This window comes from Dipodomys spectabilis, unplaced genomic scaffold (genome assembly GCF_019054845.1).
Source record: "Dipodomys spectabilis isolate Male_0828 unplaced genomic scaffold, ASM1905484v1 ptg000175l, whole genome shotgun sequence".
Classification (NCBI taxonomy): Eukaryota; Metazoa; Chordata; class Mammalia; order Rodentia; family Heteromyidae; genus Dipodomys; species Dipodomys spectabilis.
The window spans coordinates 15253558-15275601 of record NW_024870852.1 but is presented as its reverse complement, the minus strand read 5'-3'; the positions used below and the strand labels follow the sequence as shown (position 1 = coordinate 15275601).

The 22044-nt window shown below is 42.3% G+C and overlaps 1 protein-coding gene across 2 annotated transcripts in view; it reads right to left on the bottom strand.

Annotated features, from left to right (window-relative positions):
- Positions 1–22044, bottom strand: part of Dhx35 (DEAH-box helicase 35) — a 55141-nt gene that overhangs the window by 12234 nt on the left and 20863 nt on the right. For both annotated transcript variants that reach the window (XM_042694758.1, XM_042694759.1), the window contains 9 exons: positions 19047–19106; positions 13848–13960; positions 12837–12933; positions 11851–12009; positions 9300–9510; positions 8403–8527; positions 4468–4522; positions 2516–2611; positions 1197–1291 (listed from right to left, as the gene is read on the bottom strand). In XM_042694758.1, coding sequence (XP_042550692.1) covers positions 1197–1291; positions 2516–2611; positions 4468–4522; positions 8403–8527; positions 9300–9510; positions 11851–12009; positions 12837–12933; positions 13848–13960; positions 19047–19106 — 1011 coding nt within the window. The remainder of the gene's footprint in view (positions 1–1196; positions 1292–2515; positions 2612–4467; positions 4523–8402; positions 8528–9299; positions 9511–11850; positions 12010–12836; positions 12934–13847; positions 13961–19046; positions 19107–22044) is intronic.

The following is a 22044-nucleotide window of genomic DNA, read 5'->3' as shown; positions in this document are numbered from 1 at the left end:
TCTCCGCAGATTTTTGCCAAGCACTAACCTTAGAACAAGCACTGTTGTGAGCATTTGAGTTACAATAATGAATAAAAGTTAGTGAAGGAACTACAAGAAGGAAATAAACTACAAGAAGTGTCAAGAGGAGAAAAAGAAATCAGGGAATGGCTGGGAAAGGGCATTTACTGGAATTTTAGACAAAGAGATAAGAACTTCCATTTTCTCCCTTTGCAACTTAGTTTGTGTGCCCTGAGGTAGGGCTGTTAAGAAGATCAATAAGGAGTTAAATAAATAAGAATCCTGAGGAAATAGATGGAACTACTGGGCTGTGGAGGCAAGAAACCCTGTAATCTGTAGACAGGACTCTCTAGGAGGTGACAACCCTTGAGAATGGGCTCCCTCCCCTGCGCAATCCACTCCCCCAGGATCCACCTCCATCCTTCTATCTCCTCCCTCTTGGTACTCAGCAATACTCAAACTTTTTTTTCCAACTCGACCTATTTAAGCAGGTCTTAGGCAGTCTGGCCATCTCAGTTCTAGCTCTGAATGCTTCATCTGAAACACCGCTAACATACCCCCCCCCACCCCAATGTTTCTGCAGAGCAGCCTGAGTGGCAATTCTCTAAAAGGGCACCTGGAAGCCAGCAATGCAAGGGTTAAAGTCTAGATTATGAAAGCCTGCTCCTCCAATTCCAGTTGTGCAACCACAAAGGAGTTTCCTAATGGTTCAGTGCCAATCTTTAAAATATGTTAACAGCACCAGGCACTATAATCGTAACTACTCAGGAGGCTGAGATCTGAGGATCACAGATCAAAACTAGCCCAGGCAGAAAAGTCCCTATGGGATTCTTATCTCCAATTAACCAATCAAAAACCACAAGTGATAGAGCACTAGCCTTGAGCACAAAGAGATTTAGGGACAGCATCTAGACCCTGATATATATGGTAACATATAACATATAACACACACACACACACACACACACACACACACACATATGGTAACAGCACTTATATCCAAGGTTTATTTTGAAGATAAAATGAAATTGTACAGGTAAAGCACTTTGCACAATGTCATACACACAGGAAACACTTAAAATGTGAACCAATAGCACTTGCCTAGCTTTGTCTTCAGTAGATTCTGGTAAGTTTTAACAAGAGATGCTCAAAATGAAGTAATACTATGAGCAGCTTGGGAAGGAGACTGCACTTACTGCCTGAGATTTCTGGTTTGAAGGGATCACAAAGATATTCTGGATCTGCATCATGGCTGCAATGCTTAGAATTTCCTGAGAACAGCCAAAATTTCCTAGAAAATAAAAAGTATGTTTACAATTACGCAAGAATCAACAAGCTGGGCTGTGTTTGGCTCTGAGGTTCAGTACATGTGCAAGGCCCTAACTCTAATCCAGCACTTTAAAAAAAAAAAATGTCAGCAATGTAGCTACAAGAAATGAAGGACATTTTCTAATATTTTCTTTGTACCACATGCAAATGTAAAGATAGTGCTTCCAGAGTTTCTTTGTCAAGTGCTTCATTCAACCAGCTAGAATATCCTATATACATGGAAGTATGAAGAACTTTGGCAAAAGGAGCTGCTCTTCTGCATTTCAGCACTAACACTGAGGGCTCCATCACCAAGGGCAGGCCAGCTGCACACCTACCTACTCCCTCCTCTCCCATGTGGCTATCTGCAATCCTGACACAAGCCTAGGAACGGGGAGTGTGGGGTGTGCCTTCTCCTGTTTCTTTGCCATGTCCCTTCCGCGAGGTGCCACAAGTGTCCTGCCTCTCACAAGTGCTCCTTTGTCTGGGAAGCCCAAAGCCTAGCAAAGGCAGGATGGTATTATGTGGCTGCTGCCGCTGCTGAGTCATGGGAAAGAGTCTGCAGCAACCAACCCTGCAGGGCACTAGACAGAGCAAACTGCTCTCCTGCTGCCTTCCCAGTTTCCTGCCTGTGTGTGGATTCTCCCAGCCCCACACTCAGGATCTGTTTCTTGTGGAAGGCTAAGACCATCTAGTTGTTCCAAATTACTACAGCTAACTTTCACCAAGCTGGTTCAATTACATGTGGAATCTACCAAGTCTATCTCACAGAAATAGAGTAGAAAGACGATTACCACGGGCTGCAAGGAAAGAAGGTGGAAAAGGAGGAGAGATGAGGAAAGGTGAGAAGCTGCTCTAAGAATACCAAGTTTCAGATTAGGAGTTAAGTTTCGGTGATCAACTGCACCGCATGGTAGTCACAGTTAAGAGTAATGTTAAAACAATAGATTTTTAACATTGTCTCTAGAGAAAATAAGTTGGTCAGGTGACAGATATGCTCACCAACTGAATCTTTCTACACTGTACACGTAGATCGAAACACTGCATCGTATTCCATAAACATATACAACTACTATTGGTCAAAAGTAAATCATTTGTTGTTGTTTAACCATGATTAGGCTCTCTTCTCCCAGGGTTCACAGAATTCAAGAAAACAACTCCTCTGATACCAAAATAAAATCAACATGAGCTGTCAGGCCCTACCCACCTGATTCAAGCAGCATTTTGGCAAACATGGGATTCAAAGGAAACTCTGCTATTCTCATGCCAAGTGGTTCAGTGAGGCGACAGTCTTTGTCCAGACCTGCAAAAGAACAGAAGAAATCAGAAGGCATGTACCATTCTGTTGAAGATGTACAAATGGTAAGAGAATACAAGATGAATGTTTAAAAAAAAAAGTGTCCAAAAGATGATTCAGGCATCACCAAATTGGGTTTGACCCCAGAGAGCCATCACAGTAACAGACATTTCCACTGAGTTCCCAAAAGCCCAGCTAAAACGAACAAAAACAAAAAAGCCTTGCTGTGTCTAGTGACTTCTCCTCAAGGACATTATTGTAAGACAATAGCCCTGTAACTTCTGCCCCCACTCTCTCCCTGGCCCACAGCCAGCCCTCTCTCCTGTGTTTCAGACACTGCTCTAGGCCCAACAGCTTGAAGACACCACAACCACCTTCCTACTGTCTCAGCAGTGCTGGGCTCTGCTCCCTCTGTTTTGGCAGTTACTCTCCCCCAGCTCCTGAGACCACAGCTCTCCAGGTTCTCCACCACCTCCTTATGGCTACCGGTCAGTCACCTTCCACATCTTCTCCCACCCCCAGGACCCAACAGGTCAGATCTGGAAGGATGGCAGCCTACCTCACACCATATTCTTCACATAGAACATGTGCCATCATCTGGCCAGCAACTCTCAGAGTTCTAAACCCCAGCCCTGGCCAAATCCCAGACCTGGTGCCAACATTAGACCTGTTTATCAGACTGGCCCCTAAGCAGTTTACTGAACTGAGCCGACTCCTCCAATTCCCCATCTTCCTGATTGGCATCTAGCATTTACCAATACAGGCATTACATTCCCAAGACTCCCAGGAGATAGACAATTGTGTTACTGAGTAAAACAAACACTACAAGTGCTCAGAGTGAGACAGAAAAGGCTTCTGGGGTTTCTCTCCACATTTTCCAGCTCATTTAGGCAGTAAAGAATAGTATAACTTTGGAGAAGGGGGGGAAAAATAGGGGGTGAAATAGGGTCTTAGGCTGGCCTGAAATTAGGATTAGGTATGTTCCCACACTGGACTATTTTAACTTTTGCTGTGTGACTGGAGGAAGAGCAACCAAGTGAAAAATCCTACACAGTCAACATTTCTTATATCTCAATACAGATAATCCAAAAACTTACTCCAACACATTTTGGGCTGGTCATATGCAGACAAAACTGAAGACCTTGTAAATCAGTAGAGAACTTTTAAACCTACAACTGACTATATATTCCAGAGAAACATCATAAACATAATGAAGGAAAACAGTTTCACAAGCAAAAAATTACCTAAAATGGACCACAGGCCTAAATGTAAAGGAAAACTATAAAATTCTTTGAAGAAAATCAATGGAGTAAAATTGAATGGGGGTAAGGTTGTGTGTGTGTGTGCGTGTGTAGGGGTGGGGAGGTGTTGGTGTTTGTGTACTGGGGATTGAACCTACAGCTCACGCTTAGCAGGCAAGTGCTCTACTACTTGATCTACACCCCCAGTCCTTACAATGTTGTTTTGGGGTTTGGCTGGTTTGTGTTTGGGTGGTGGGTGTGAACCCAGGCTCTCATATAAACTAAACACTCTGCTTACCACTGAGCTACTACTTTAGGCTCTAAGGCAATGTTATCTCAGATGTGACACTAAAAGCACAAGTAATACAAAGCACTACTGCTACATAAAAACCTGAAACTTACATTCTGCAAATACCACCCAAGTACTCACATACTGGTATGCTTTATAAATTGTTATAAGTAGCTTTTACTCTAATTATGGTCTCAAATTCTATTTCAATAGAGTAAATTATAGCCATAGGAGAAGAAACAACCCCATTCCCAAAGACACTAAGAACCCTACTGTGAATCCACCTAGCTCTTATCTCATAGGAGAACATATAATAAGGGAAGCAGGCCTACCTCCCAGAGCATAGAGTAACTCCAAAGCTTGAACCATCGACTGTGCTGGAGGGGGCTGTAAAACACATAAAAATCATCCTAAATTAATTTCTCTGTGCAAGGAACAAAAAACTGACCACTTCTGGCTCAAATCCCCTCTCCCTCTAGCATGCACCAGTGCTTCCAGCCCCCATGCTGTTACTGCTGGGGACGCCTTTGACATACGCTTCCTGCCTTCTCAGCAACCTTGGTACTGTTTGGCCTCAAAAACCCAGCTATATTAGCTGCTCCCCATATGGCCCTCCCTCATCCTCCACTCATCAGGAGGATGCTCCCATCTCTTCTCCTCTTCATTTTCCTAAGCTCTCCCTAGACACGTCTACCTTGACTTTACAGTCTTAACCCTGGCAGCCCCCAATACTACAGCAGCCATTTACCTCTACCACCCAAAGTCCAGCTCCAAGCTTTGCCTACGGTGGATTATTTGGCATGGGTGTTGGTCTCACCTGTAATCCTGGCTACTCAGAAGGCTGAGATCTAAGGATCAAGGCTCAAAGCCAGCCCAGACAGTAAAGCTTATGAGACTCTTATATCCAATTAACTACCAAAAAAGCTGGAAGTGGAGCAGTAGCTCAAGTGGTAGAGGGCTAGTTTTGAGCAAAAAGGCTGGTTTTTTTTTTTTTTTCAGTTCTGCCCAGGCCCTGAATTCAAGTCCTAGGACTAACACACACACACACACACACACACACACACACACACACACACACACACACACACACACACACACACACACACACACACACACACACACACCAATATTTTCTTTGAATTTCTGAAAGTAACAGAGGATGCTAGATACTCTCCCTGAATTCAAGTCCTAGGACTAACACACACACACACACACACACACACACACACACACACACACACACACACACACAATATTTTCTTTGAATTTCTGAAAGTAACAGAGGATGCTAGATACTCTCCAGTTAAGCCAAGTTTATATTGTGACCTTCCCTCTACAAATCCTTACTAAGCACTGAGTAAGGGCATTCTCCTAAATTACTTGATTTCTACTAAGTCAGGTAAGAATAGTACTCTCTTGACCTGCTTAACTTTTCTTCGAAATGCATTCATGTGATAAATGTAAGCTCAACTTTATAGACAGTAAAGTACAATCAGTAAGAGACATTTGAACAGTCAGTGGCACAGTCTAAAACTAAGCTCAGGCCTCATTATTTCCACTCTACCAAACCTACTTTGTTTGCCCAAGAACAAAGCCAAACTTTCCAAAGTTGTAATGACTGCCTACGCAGGTGCACTGCAAACTCAGGAGGGTAGAAACAACCCTGAATAGCTCACTGCCCGCCAGTTCTGAATACATCACTGCTGAGCAACCCTGCCATCAGCCCACCAGCCTCTCCCGCACAGAGCTACAAGCCCCAACACAAAAATGCAGGCCTTCAAACCCTCACAGGACCTTCTGCTACACTGAGGTCACAGGACACAACAGGATGCAACGCTCCAATTCCAGCATTAACAATGACAAAACAAAGTTAACAAGGTCCTCTTTGACTTCTTGCAATCTTGACCTTATCTCCAGTCAAATATCATAAAAAACTAAACTGCTCTGCTGAATGGCAACTCCTTTGTACAAGTACTTGAAATCAAAATATTCAAACAAAGCACATAGAAACAAACTATAGGGGGGAAAAAAACGTATTCCTTTCAACCCCCACAAAAACCATATCCTTGTTATTTTCATTTAAACAGATATTTACCATGAAGCATTCACTAAGACCACATCTTACTGAGGATCATAAGTAAGCATTCACATATTTGGAATACAGTGTGTGTGTACTTTGTTTTTCTCTCTGTATGTATGCCTGTTTTCCCTGTTGCTTGCACCCACAAAAACCCCCCTAATAATTACTTGGGAGAGCGATACAGTGCTCCTTCACCTTCCTACTCTATAGGAAAGTCAATTTCCTTACTATGGGGCAAGTGAGCTGCCCCTAGGTTTTCATTTCTTTAAGTGGCAGTCTTAAATATAAAAATTATACATGTCTTTGATTTAACTACAAAAAATAATAACTCATGAAGAAATAGCCAGAATATATAAGGATACATTTGTATTTTTTTCATTTTTTAATTGTCCAGAAGTTTTGTTAGTATTTTCATCATTTTTTTTCTATTTTTTAATGTTATATAAAACAGTGCTATAAACATGATCATCTACACTTTTTTCTTCTTTTGAATTATTTCTTCAGGAGAAAGTTCCAATGGTTAAAAAAAAAAAAAAAACACCATCATCATGAAGACACCCTTCATGAGGACGGCCAGCAGCAAAGGGGCACTGGGCAGGGGGGAAGGGCTTCCCACTGCACCTGCTTCAGGTTTTGCCACTCTTCCTCATGCTTTGTTTTCTTCCAGTGCTGGGAATGAAACCCAGGGCCTTGCACACATTAGGTAGTAGTGCTCTACCACCCAGCAACATCCCAGCCCACTCCTTAGTATTTGATCATTGAGTTAGAGTGACATCAGACCTTATGGCTAGGCTAGTTTGCTCCTCTCTGTAACCTGGAGAAGGAATATACCCTAATGCCAGTCTATAGCTTGTGCTGCTTCTCCCCTTATGGCCTTTCTGGGCTACTCTAGATGATATATGATGAAAGCTCTTTGTATTCTTTAAGATATTGACAGGTCATTTCTGCCAAGTTTTCCTTTACTCTTAGATGTGGGACTTCTCATTAGCATTTAAATTTGCCTATGTTATGTTTGTTTTCTTTTTTCTAGTATCATCTAGTATCAAGCAATAGTCAAAGGGGACACTTTCTCTATGCTTACAGCAAACACACAATTACTTTATTTGAGGGGCTGGCATTTGTGCATTGTATTATTCACCTAGTTAACCATGACATAACAGCAGGGAGTTTCTTACCCCAAAACCCAAACTCATCACACCATATACCAACACAACCAGGCTAAAACAGCCAGCAAGCACACTTATACTCTAGAAAGTGTGAATGAAAACATGGTAACTAAACTAGTGCTTCATATGTATAAGAGAACTATAAAAATCATAAAGACAAAGGCAGAAAGGTTTCATATGTTTAAGACATGTGTACCTCAAAAAAAGCAGCAAAATAACAGGAAAAACATTTATATGAAATATTAAAACGTTAATGTCTATAGTAGTTAAGGACTCTTTAAAAATCACTAATAGCTGGGTGCTGGTGGCTGACGCCTGTAATCCTAGCTACTGAGGAGGCTGAGATCTAAGGATCACAGTTCAAAGCCAGCCAGGGAAGGAAAGTCCATGAGACTCTTATCTCCAAGTAATCACAGAAAAAGCCAGAAGTGGTGCTGTGGCTCAAGAGGTACAACACTAGCCTTGAGTGAAAGTAGCTCAGGGACAGCATCCGGGCCCAGAGTTCAAGCCCCAGGACTGGCAAAAAAGAAAAAAAAAGTCACTAATAAACCCAAATTCTAACAGGTAAATAGCTCAAAATTTCAAATGAAATAACAAGTGTCCAATAAACTTTTTTTTTAATTTACTTTATGAGGAACATAGTTCCACTCCAACCTGCCTTAGAAAATCAACAGAAATAAAACTGGTCATACTGAGTTGTATTCCCAAGCTGGTAAAATCCCACTTGGATTCCAGGTTTTGCCTCAGATATGATTAATAGGGTTGGAGTCTCCTCCTTTGTCTCTCAGAATACAGAGCACACTACTCTGTAATCGCCCATTCTCTTGTCTCTGTCCCCCAACAGAACAGAACAGGGCAGAACAGGAACTACGTAAAAACAGGAACTGTAGCCATAGTTGTGCCTTGTCTGAGTGTTAAGCAAACAACACCTGAGCCAAGCAATGGAAAAAGAAAGCTGGTGTGTCCAGCCACAATATCTCGTATCACCCTGAAATGTCTCCAGACCAAAGGCTGGACTCACCGACATGAAGTGGAACCTGAGCACATTGTCAATCCCCAGTGCTTTCAGCTGTAGGATGACAGGAGCCAAGTTGCTGCGCTGCATCTCAGGGACAGTGGACTGAGGCAACTTGTCAAAGGCTTCCTCTGGGGATAGAAAGCAGAACTGTCTGAAATCAAAGTGATAGTCAAATGCAATCACAGCCAGAGAACAGTCCTTCTCTGCCTTCAGCAAGAGGCTCCAGGATTCTAGGCCAGCTGCATACAGCATTGTAATGCAGCGTTCTTTTTATATTTAGGAAGGACCATTATTTTTAAAATATTTTGATAAATACATTGAAACAATGTGCTTTTTAAAAAACTGTCTGGATAAGAAAACAGCACATTACGGGCTGGGAAGGTGGCTCAGCGGTAGAGCGCTTGCCTTGCATGCATGAGGCCCTGGGTTCGACTCCTCAGCACCACATAAGCAAAAAGAAAAAAGCCGGAAGTGGCGCTGTGGCTCAGGTGGTAGAGCGCTAGCCTTGAGCTGAAGAGCTGAGGGACAGAGCCCAGGCCCAGAGTTCAGGCCCCACGACCGGACCCAAAAAACAAAAACAAAAAAACAGCACATTAAGCTAAGAGAAAAGTAAGTATGCCTATGTATGCTACAGGTTTATAAGACCACAGAAGGACCTAGGCCCCGACACTAGACCAGACCAGAGCTGGCAGGCAGCTGACAACTCAGTGGAACACACTACTTGCAAAGAAGTCTGTTTTTAGAGTGAGGAAGGTGAAGGCCCAAAGGCACAGGACCCTGAGAACAATAGCTGAATTTTACATCAACTTTTGCCATTAGGGATGAGTATGTTCAGTATTTCTCAATAACAATGCCCAGGCTAACTACAAGTCACAAGCCCTTTAGGAAAGCCGCACTAACCTGTATAAAGGCGGTAACACTTTCCAGAGCGGCTGCGTCCACCACGTCCTGCCCGCTGGTTGGCTGACGCCTGGGACACTGGCACCACCACCAAGCATTCAATGGCTGTCCGGGGGTTGTAGGCTCTCAGTTTCACAAAGCCACAGTCAATCACATACACAATGCCACTGATAGTAATGGAGGTTTCTGCCACATTGGTAGCAACAATCACCTACGCACACCACAAAAAGAAGAGCAGGAAGAAAAGAACCCAGTGAATTTATATAAATACACTGTTATGCCAGGCACCGGTGGCGCACACCTATAATCCTAGCTACTCAGGAGGCTGAGATCTGAGGATACCTGTTCAAAGCCAGCTCCTTAAACTATGACCCTTTTATGTGACAGTCCTTGAAAACTGGCTCAGCATGCATCTGGATTGGGAAGAATCTTTCCGTTTTGTTTTTCTCCTCGAAGGAAAATGCTGAAGCTCACATTGAGGGATCTAATTTCTCAAGCCAGGCCAGTGGTGTCTCAGAATAACTGAGGCTGGCAAATGTTTCCCCCTGAGCCAGCTGTCTGCCTCTCCCACTCACAACACACAGTGTTACCTAACCATACTATTTCCTTCCCAAAAGATAAAGATAAACATCTAAATGTATATAGTTCTTGCCCAGATCCCTCCCCAACTCCTGCTGTGGTTCAGGAGAAAAGTCCATGGGACACTGGGAGCAGCAAGAAAATGGCTGTTAGTTCTAGGCTTGATGGGAATGGCTTCAGTCGCTGATTAGTCCTGTGCCCTCTTGCTCTGAGGATGGGAACAGTATACTCCCTTTTAAATCTGCCACATAACATCCTAACAGAGTTACTCAATCTTTCCTGATTCATTGAAAGTCTTTATTTTCCTCTCAATATTTGCAAACTGCTACAAATCTCTATAGCCTCAGATCGCTTCTATTTACAGTAATGTCTCCCAGTCCCCCTCCTTTAAAAAAAAATCGTATTTTACTTAGAACAGAAAAACTTTACAAGTCAGGTGCCAGTTGCTCACACCTGTAATCCTACCTACTCAGGAGGCTGAAATCTGAGGATCATGGTTCAAAGCCAGCCCAGACAGAAAAGTCCATGAGACTCTTATATCCAATAAAACATTCAGAAAAAAGCTGTAAGTGACACTGTGGCTCAAGTGGTAAAGCACTAGTCCTGAGCACAAAGAGGCTCAGGACAGCACACAATCCCTGAGTTCAAACCCTAGGACCAGAAAAAAAAAAAAAAAAAACCTCTACAAAGGTGAGTTTTTCTTCACCAAATGGAAGGAAAGAGGGAGGAAGAGAGGGACTACAAATACAATCCAGCAATCTACTATGATGTGGTATATAATACATTCTACATTATAACAATGGGATGTTAGATCGGCTGGCCACAGAACCTCTCTGAAAAATAAGGCTGAGACCTGTTGCAACCCTCCAGTAATCCAAGCTGAAGCTTTATTTCAAAGGCAGGAGGGCCTGAGGCCAGAAGCAGGGCCTGCAGTACAGTCTCTGGGCTTCAGCGAGGTACTGGGAGCTGCCTTGGAAGGAGTAGGGGATGTATATGGAGCTCTCAGGACTTTTTTCAGACACTTTTTATAAATTCGTTTTATAAAAACCTGCTAACATTTTACATAATAGTTATGATTTATACTATAGAATCATCTATCTAAAAGTGTTATTTATGTTTTATAACCATGATAAACTGAGACTTGAGGTTAAGAACTTATTTTGGGGCACACAGCACCTCCAGGGTGGCATCAGCGCACTGGTTGGTTCACTGCAGTTCATGTCTGACTGGGCAGATTCAGGTTGCTACAGCCCACTGGCCCAGGGCCAAAATTGAGAGTAGACCCTCGGCCCACCCTCACCTACTTTATTCTCTGCCACCTGCTATACACTCATCTACTGAAAGGGAAACAATGAGAGGAGGAACAGGAGGCAGACCAGCTGGCTCCTTTTAATCAACAGATACTTTTTCCCACAGCTGGCTCCCACTAACGCCTTTTCCCATCACATCCCTCCCCAACCCAATTTCAAGGCTAAATATTTTGTAGCCACACCTTGAATTAATTGATTTAAACTTGGCTCTATAGGCAAAATGGTACTTAACATAGGTGCTTTAGAAACACTGGTAAAAAATTTATCTATTATTCCTTACCGATCCACAATCCACCATGACCGTCTCTTAGGTCATGAGAAAAATTTGGCAACAGAAGAGAAGTCATCTACTTTGACCATCACTGTCAGAGTGACCTTTCTATGGCCTATGTGCTTTTAGATCTAAGAGGTCTAGAAACATGGGCCTAAAATCTGAACAACACATTCTTTTTTTTTTTTCGAGGCAGAGACCTGCAGGTCTTTATTCTAGAACATGAAGGGCCATGTTGCATCCACCCTGAATGACACATTCTTGTTTAGCAAGCTTCACTTCAATTTTTAAAAAGCAATAATATAGACTTTGTGGTACTGATGGTAAAAGCCTGCCAATATGACTAGAAGTGGCTACAAACACCATTGGTCACCCACCAGGGGAGTCTCACCTTTCTGACGCTTCGTGACACCCTTTCAAACACTTTCATTTGCTCAAAGGAAGGCAGCCCTGCGTACATGGGGAGAACCCGGAGGTGTTTCTTCATCCCAGTGCGAGCCAGGGCTCGGGCCTGCTCAATCAGCATAGACACAACAGCTTCTACTTCTTCCTAAACATTGAACAAAGAACCCCAGGAAGTTGAGACTCAGCATTTTATCACATAAAAACACATATCGTTGAGAAATCACAGTTTTAATGCTGGTCAGTTCAGGAAATTAACTGCTGCCACCCATCCCTCTTGGCTGACTGTTAAGCAAATAGTATTAAGTATGGTACCCAAAGGGGTAAAAGTCTGTAACTGTAATATTAACTAGTGAAACCAAACTGTCTTCAGTTAAGTGAAGAGCTCCCAATAAATAAAAAACAATGATAATTCTACTCAGCTTATTTATGTGTGTGGGCAAACAAAGCATTTCAAGAACAGGAACAAGTCGTGGCCTATAAAAGCATTATATTGTTTCCGCAGAAAGATTACTAACTGTGGAAAATGTCTCCCAGTGGAAAATATTACAGCTGGAAGGGAATTCTGAAGAGTACTGCAATCCAGAGGGAACACTAGACTTGTTCAGTTGTTTTTCCAGTAATATGGCCACTTCCCACCTCCAGGATGAGCCAGGAAAGCCACACCAGCATAGAAGCATGTGGTGGCAATGTGCAGCAATAAAATGCACCAACATTCAGTGTTGGTCCACCCAACAGCCTACTGACTCAACTATTTCTTCTTAGAATTAGCTAATACCCATAGACTATAAGTTAACCCTCTATAGACAGAACAGGAGGAAGGAAATAATGGTTCCTTGATCTCTAGTTAGTAGGTAACTCAACAATTTTTATGCAACTTAGTAACTACAAAATCATGAAATAAATGGCTAGCCAGACCCTATATTAATTCTTGCCTTAACAATTTTGTTCATCAAAGAGGCCCAATGGAATTACCTGGCCAGTAAGAAAGGCTAGTATGTCTCCATCTCCCTCTGTCTGGTGAATTTTTACCACAGTTTCCACAGTTGATTTGATATAATCTGGAACAGGACTGAAAAGACATATGTTTAACTAAGTTCATCATTAAAATGATCATTAATAATAGAATAATTACCATACTAATCTGGCAGCAAAACTTCATGAAAGTTAGTTTGAGCCTGCCCAGTAGTAACTATACAAAATAAAATAAATATGAAGTCTTCTTTTCTTTATATATATAAAATACAGTAACCAAGGGCAAAGCATGTAACTCAGTGGTAAAATACTTGGTAAGGCTGAAGAAGGCCCTGGGTTTGATCCCTACTACTGCGAGAAAGATATTAAATATATACATACACACTATATATGTGTATGTATTAGATGCCACATTCAAAAACTATAAAAGGGAACTTTGTTTTAGCTATATTTGTAAAGAAATAAGAAGAATATATCAATGCCTACAGATACTGAGCCAGGAAAAAACAATGACTATAGTGAGTGCTGAGGCCTATCCTATTCCCAGTTCACTTTCCCTCCTGGCTACAGTCAGCACCCCTGGATTGAGTGGATGGAGTGGTGGGCATCTTTAACTCAGAAGTGAAGTTCACCGCCCCCTAGATTTATCAGCCACTAGACCAGGTTCTGGTCCTAGTTCACCCTGAAAAGGTACAGGCATTAGGAGTCCCTTCTTGTCCAGCACCAGTACATCCTTGCTTGGGCATCCTGGCAAACCCCAGTTTACCACTTCCACAACTTTGCTCTCCAGCTGAGCTAAGGACCACAGGCTGAGCAGACCTGCATGTCAGGGTCAAGATTTGACCCAAGTCCAGCAGTGGGGCTGAGCAGGGCTCTGGAACACCTGTCAGAGACAGGAGACACACATGCTCCTCTGCATCATCTCAGTTCTACAAGCAGGTGCAGTTTCCTGTCATCCCACACTTCAAGCCTTGTTCAAACACTAGCATGGAGAATCAAGCTTTATCAAACCTTTGCAGATAAAAGATATCCACTGGAAACGTTCGCCCTTCCACTGTAAGGATCACGCAGGTATCCCTGGTTGAGTCACTGGTTTCATTTTGATTAAAGAAATCTCGAAATTTCTATAAGAAAAAAAAAAGTGATTTTTTTTTCTCTCTCAAAAAATAAAAAAATATTTCTTGGGAAGAAAATTAATATAAAACTGGGAGGAGAGTTTGGCAGCTAAATATTCATATGTTTAACAGATTATACAGCACTAATTTTTCCATGTACATATTGACACTTTAAGGAATTATATTCAATGACTATAAAGGTTTGATAAATATAATGAAGATTAGATTCCAAAACTGCATTCAGTAATTCATCATGTAGTTGTGGAATAATTTTATTCCTAACCTTCTATATTTTATTTAACTGAAGGTTAGATCATAGTGTGACTCAAGTTGAGTGCATGTTAAGGCAGGGTAACACACGGCTCTAATCATCTGGAAAGCACATCTCTATAAAGGATATGATTGCTTCTGTGAACTGTACATATGTTGCTGATATACATTGATTGATGGCAATGTACATCAGTGTACATCTTCATCTCTACCTGTCCTACAGGAATTCACATACTGTCTGTATAGGCAGGTCATCAATCACACACTTCCACATTCCTACGGGACCCTGTGGGAAGAGGTGGCCCCAGGCACTTTCTTCCAAATTGGAGGCACATCCTGCCCCATGGCACTTGACCACCTGATACAAAACCTCAGCTCTGTGTTTGGCAAGAGGAATACATAAAAGTACTTCCTGTCAACAACAGGACTCTGTGCTACAAAGAATTCCACACAGAACACCCCTTTCACAATCCTTCTGGGTTAACTGCTCCAAATCACATCAGCTTTCCTGCATCCAATGGTCATACAATCATGGGCACACTGGAAATAAGGCACAAGCAAGAAAGAACAGACCCATATACACTCTCCAAAAGCATAAACAGTCTAGGAAAGACATATTTTGTGCCAAGGACCATTTTTATGATTGAATAAAATAAAAGGGGGAAGAATGCCTACCACAAAAGACCTGCAAATAATCACAATCTGAATGAACAAAAGATTAGTAACAACTGGCTTTTCAGTCTTCCTGGACACAGCACTGCCCCTTGGCTGAGCCACAAAGGATTAAGATGCTCACTACTAAAAGGGAAGAAGAAACAACATCCCTTCTGCATGATACTAAGGGTGGACAAAGATGTAAAGAAGCATCTATTAAAGGAAAAAGATAACCATTTCAGGTATGCCTACCTACCTTAACTGAGTTAACTCTCTCATCTACAACATGAACAAACTTCTACCTGCTGGCCAGGTTGCTGCAAGGTTTGAACAGCGTGCATGACTGCCTGTGACACTATTCAGTAAGACCAGGGCAGTGAGGATGAATATGATATCATCAGACCTCTGTTCTGCATCCCCAACTTTTGTGGCATTATGAAGACAAAATAGAGAAGAGATTTCAGGCAAGTGGACTACAGAGGGAATTATTAAAATAGTTCAAGGGAGAGAGAATCAAAGTATGAACTCAGGCAAAGCATTCCAGAGAATGACTGCTAGGATAGCACCTGACAAGCAGTGAGTATTCACACTCACAATCATGATGGGGAGAAGGGTAAAAGCGATTCTTATTCAAGCAGGGACTCACACTTCCTAAAGCAATCAGTCTTGGACTAAAGGACTATGATCATGAGAAAGGAGCTAAGACAAAACCAAGAGAGCAGGCTTCAAAGTTTCAGTATTCCCTAACCAGCCAACTGCTGGACAGCTAAGGCTGGCTCACAGGAACAAGATCAAAACCACTTGTAGAGTACCAACTATCAGATGAATGAATCCAGGGACCCCAAGTGGCAGCCTTGAGAAAGAAGAGCAGAAGCCAAAGGTGCCTGGGAGGAAGTTATGGCAGAGGCAAAAAAAAAAAAAAGAACAAAGATGACAGGGTCAGACTGCAAGAAGAGCAGGAAGGTTTTATGAAGGGCGTGGCAGACAGTGGTGAAAGTTACAACAAAGCACGTAGAAGAACAAGGAGGAAGATCGTGCCTTGACAACTTCGTTGGAATAGATAACTAAACTTTAGCTGCTAAGGAAAATGTGGTACTGAGGAATAAGACAGGCTCAACTTCCTGCAAGAAGAACAGCATGTACTGAGAAGGCATAAGATGTTGTAAGATCTTGGTCCTTAAGATCCTTATCATTTATAAAAATCATTTGGAAATATATACAAGCAAGTAAATATAGTAGGAACAATATATGAATCCTGAAGTAGAATCAAGAAGAGGAACAATAAAAGGAGCTCCCCCACACCTAGAAAAGAAGAGTCTGAGCCAGGGTCTAGGAGGAGGGCTCCCAATGGACATGTGGTAAGAAATATAATGAGATTTAGGGGAAGCAAACAGTCCATGACACAAAATGAAAATAATATAGCTTCGTGCTGGGCTGTCTTCCAGCTCTCCATGGATTACTTTGCTGATAGCAGCTCCTATCTGACCCACACAGGTGGGCTCCCTGTGGCCAAGCCCTCACCCCACCCCCACATGCCTACAAGATGCAGATTGGAACACGATGGGATTCCGACCCCAGATGACCCCAGGTTCCGTCTCCAGGAAACTGGAAAGAGGAAAATTAGTCTTTCTAAAATAGTTGGACTTGTGACACACACAAAAAAAAAGCAGGAACTGCCAGCAACTGTAGGTGGATAGATGCAAATGAAAGCAAAACAATACTGAATAACACAAAGGTCAATAAATACATGGCAATTACAGCTGGTCATGTATTAATTGCTTTACTGAGCTTACATTAACAAGGCAACTAAAGCAATCAAAGCCCCTATCATTCTCCACTGGTCTCAGCACCTACTGATCACAGGTAACTTCACCTTCAAGCTAAGCCACCCTAGTCCCCAAGTAAAACCAGAGCAGGTGGCCCATCAGCAGCCCTATTCCTATCCTATAGACATTTGGAATTAGTCTATCACCCACAGATGCAACAGCTGGGAAGCAGGGATGAGATTTGGGTACCTCTGAGCTACCTAAGGCTAGACCTAGAACAAATCATGTTAAGTGAGGTAAGCCAAGCTCAGAGTCAAACAGTGCATATGTTCTCTCAAATGTGGAAGGTAGATCTAAAATATACCAGGACATGATAAATTATACAAGACTCTAGGCGTTCACACACAGTGAGACCAAAAGAGAATATCTCAGTGCCTCTGAACATATAAAATAATATTTATCAAAATGAATTCCAGGAAAATGGAAACAAGAGTCTTTCATTTTGTCTTGTTAGTTCATTTATCTGTCTTTGGGGGGGGGGGGGGGGGGGGAGTGGTAAGGGAGAGCACAGAAATGGAGGGACAAAAGGTGAACAAATGCAGCAGTGGTACTCACTAGACACTATGTTGAAAATGAACTATACAACTTGTGGGCAAGCCCAGGAGGCAAAGGGTGACATTGTCCAAAAAGAAATGTACTCATTATCTGACTTATGAAATGGTAACCCCTCTGTAGGTCACCTTTATAGTAACAATTGTAAAATGCTACTTAAGCCACACCCTCCTCATCTCCCTCCCCACAATGCTCCTCGCTCTGCCCTCCGCAGCCCACTCCTATCCTCTTCTTTGTTCTCTTACTCTTACAAAGGAACTCCTGCCACACCCGCATGGTCCTATCCTATCCAGCCCACGGATGACCCCCACACAGACCTCACACTTCCCTTCACAGAGCAGGCACTGGATACACAGGCAAGGGTGGAAAGAAGAAATCATATCTCAGCTGAGCCCTGCAGGTCCTATACAGAAAGGTCTGAAGAATTTACTCTGCCTTCCCGCTTCAAACAAAAAATTAAGCCCAGGAAGTCTCCTATATCAACTACTACAGGCAAGAATAAAAACAAGAGAAATTTTAAATCTCAATAACCCCCAAAAGACAAAAACTACTGTGCATCGTTCAAACCTTACTGAACTGTCACCTCCTAGGTGAGTTTCTAGATACCCCCAAGCTAGCTGAAGTACTACTTCACTGGTTGCCTTGGCACTTTTAATATTGAACAGTAAACATCTAATTTTGTTTCTGCCTCCCCCAAGGTGTGAGAGAGTGTACATGGATCACTTATAACTAGATTGGTGCTTAGCAGATAATAACAGCAAGTAGCCAAAAACCGTGTAAAGTTGAACAGCTGTTTGAACTAAAATGCGAGTCATCAAGAGAGAAAAACAATGTAAATCTAGCCATAAAAAAAAAAATTAACAGCCAGAGCCAGTGGCTCATGCCTACAATGCTAGCTACTCAGGAGCCAGTCCAGGTAGGAAAGTCCACAAGACTCTTATCTCCAATTAACGCCACCCCACCCCCAAAAAAAGCCAGAAGTAGAGCTCTGGTTCTAATGGTAGAGTGCTAGCTTCGAGCAAAAAAAAACTAGGGACACTTTGGGGAGGTGGAGAGGGAAGGGATGGTGAGGAAAAACAAAGGAAGGGGTAATCATGCTTGATAGGAAATGTACACATTACCTTACTCATTTAACTGTAACTCCTCTGGACAGTATCTTTACAATGAAAAAATACAATAAAAAAAGAAAGAAAGAAAAAAAAAACTAGGAACAGTGCCCAGGCCCCAAGCTCAAGTCCTAAGACTGGCACACACACAAAATCAACATGAGGAACTGGAGATGTGGCTCAAGTGGTAGAATGGCAGTCCTTAAGCAAAAAGGCCAAACAAGAACATACAAGGCCCTGAATGCAAACTCTAGTACCAGCACTACACACACACACACACACACACACACACACACACACACACACACACACACACGGAAATGATTATGTATAGAGAGTAAGCTCCAATTGCACAAGTCTAACCATATATGCTATGGTCATACATAAATTAAGAACCGTAGTTTCACACTGAAAGAAGTTGAAAAGAAAAAAGCTGCCATGTAGAAAGACAGCATGTAGAGAAACAAGTAGGTAATCATAAACTCTCTTGGCTAATTACAGATTAATTTCCACCCACAGTTAAAAAGGAGCATCCTATGATTTGGTGGAATCTAGGACACCAGATGGCCCCAGAAGGAAGGCAGGCCATTCTGCCAAAGATGAGAGATTGCTAGAGGTAACTTCCCAAGGCTATGCCCAAAAATTCCAGTGTTAACAGGAGAGGAAGAAGGAGGGAAAGGCTCTCACCTCTGCATCCAGAGTGGCTGAAGCCACAATCAACCGAAGGTCCCCTCGCTTCTTCTGAATCTAAAAAATAAGATATTAGAAAGCCACAATAACAGTATATGTATAGGTGGAATAATCTGATACCTAAAATTTACTTCAAACAACCCAGTGTGGGAAAAAGATTTTTGGAGGAAAGGGAGCTTACCAACAAAACAACCACAAATTAATAAAGTCGTAAGAAAATTGAGCCATCATACTATTCTTTCTAGTTTTGTAAATGTAGGACTTTTCTAAAATACAAAGCTAAGAATAACTTTATACAAAATATAAAAGAGGGCTGGGAAGGTGGCTCAGTGGTAGAGTGCTTGCCTTGCATGCAGGAGGCCCTGGGGTCAATTCCTCAGCACCACATAAGCAGAAAAGGCTAGAAGTGGCACTGTGGCTCAAGTGGTAGAGCACTAGCCTTGAGCTGAAGAGCTGAGGGACAGCGGCCAGGTCCAGAGTTCAGGCCCCAGGACCAACCAAAAAAAATAAAATAAAATATATATACACATATATATGCATATATATATATATATATATATATATATATATATATATATATACACACACACACACATATAGCTTTTAAGCCCTGAATGTGACTATTTTTTTCCTGACACGTCGCTGCTGAGGCAGCCTGAATCTATACATAGTCAAAAAAGCAAAGACATAAGCTGGACACTGATGGTTCATGCCTATAATCCTAGCTACACAGGAGGCTAAGATGTAAGGATGAGATGTAAGGATAGGGAGGAAAGTCCATGAGACTCTTTTTTTGTGCCAGTCATAGGGCTTGAACTCAGGGCCTGGGTATTGTCCCTTAGCCTTATCTCTTTTGCTCAAGGCTAGTGCTCTACCACTTTGGGATACAGCAGCATCACTTCTGGCTTTTGAGTGGTTAACTGGAGATAAGAGTCTCATGGGGACTTTCCTTCTGGGGCTGGCTTCCCATAATCCTCAGATCTCATCCTCCTGAGAAGCTAGGATTACAGGCATAAGCTGCCAGTGCCCAGCTACATGAGACTCTTTTTTTTTTTGTCAGTCATGGGGCTTGAACTCTGGGCCTGGGCACTGTCCCTCATCTCTTCAGCTCAAGGCAAGAGCTCTACCAGTTGAGCCACAGCACCACTTCTGGTTTTCTAAGTGGTTTATTGGAGATAAGAGTCTCACAGCCTTTCCTGCTCAGGCTGGCTTTGAACCGCAATCCTCAGATCTCAGCCTCCTGAGTAACTAGGATTACAAGCATGAGCCACCAACACCGGGCTACATGAGACTCTTATCTCCAATAAACTACCAAAAAAGCAGATGTGGAGAGAATATGGAAAGGGGTGACATTGTCCAAAAATAAATGTTCCCTTTACCTACTTACGTAACTGTAATCTCGCTATATAACACCTTTGGAAGTATAATTTTTTTTAAAAAATTAAAAAGCCAAGAGCAGAGCTGTGGCTCAAGTAGTAGAGCACTAGCCTTGAGCAAAAGAAGCTCAGGGACAGTGCCCAGGTCCAGAGTTCAAGCCCCTAGACTGGCACCAAAAACAAAGCAAGGACATAACAATTGATAGCATCAAAACAGAATATAGTTATTCAAAAAGCAGATGGTTAATGGGTAGTAGAAACTAATCAAATAAACCTGAGCAAAATCCCTAACAATAATGAAGAATGATTTCTTTTTCATCTATCCCACCACAAGGATTTATTTTTCTGTGGCAAATACTCAGTGTTGTACAAAGATGCAGAGAAATGGACCCTCTTTGTTTTACTATTCCTAACCTGGTAAGAAAATTCCTTCTATCAAAAAGTCTCATTCTGGCCAAGAAATAAAATACTGCAAATAAAATACAGCAAAAACAGCTCACAAATTCTAAGTTACATGTTATAAACTACAAGACTTGTATACAGCCATACATAAGCCCAACAAAGATGCCTGAGGGCCAAACAGGTTAAGAGAATCTAAAATCAAGCCCACCTTCCCTTTACCTAGCTCAGATATCCTCTCTGAGAGGGCATGGTTTTCTTACTTAGACGAAGGTCCCACATGGTCTAGTTGTGAAGCTGTCTATTCTGAGTGAGCCTCATAACAAACGATGCAGAGCTTGCGCTGACCAGGAGACCATTCTTCACTCCAGTGCAGCAGCCACTGGCCATAGGAAGCTATGTAAAGCCCATGGAATAAACAAGGCCAGTGTGGCAGGGAAGCTGACTTTTATTTTATTTCTTCTTACTTAACTTAAATCTAAATAGCCCCAGTGACTAGAGGCACAGATATAGACTTTATTATCCCTATTTTAAAGATAGGTAAGCATGGCAGTCAGAATCTGAACCCAGCATGTCTGTCCCAGCATGTCCTATTCTAAATCACCCTGGTCTACTATTGTTTTCTGGACTCCTGTCACTGAGAATTTGTCCAAAAAAAAAAAAAGAAGAAGAAAATGGGAGTAGGGAAGAGAAAGTAGAAACAAGGCAAACTTGGACATTTATTGTGATTCTTGGAACCAGAGTGTTGGCAGAGGTCATTACAACTGTTTATCTCCTCTGGAGTAGGCTTGAAAACTTTACAATGAATAGTTTAAAAAGCAAAAAGAAACAAAAATGCGACACAAATAAAAGGCGTTTACTGCAACTATACTTGCAATACATAAAATCTGAAAGCCAGCCGGGCGCTGGTGGCTCACGCCTATAATCCTAGCTACTCAGGAGGCTGAGATCTGAGGATCGCGGTTCAAAGCCAGCCCGGGCAGGAGAGACCATGAGACCCCTATCTCCAATAAACCACCAGAAAACCGGAAGTGGCGCTGTAGCTCAAGTGGCAGAGCGCTCGCCTTGAGCTGAAGAGCTGAGGGACAGCGCCCAGGCCCAGAGTTCAAGCCCCACGACCGACAAAAAAAAAAAACCCGAAAGCCACATAAAATGCCAAACAGTAGGGAAAGAGTTACATATTTTATGGCAAAGGCAGATGATTATGTAGTTATTCTTCA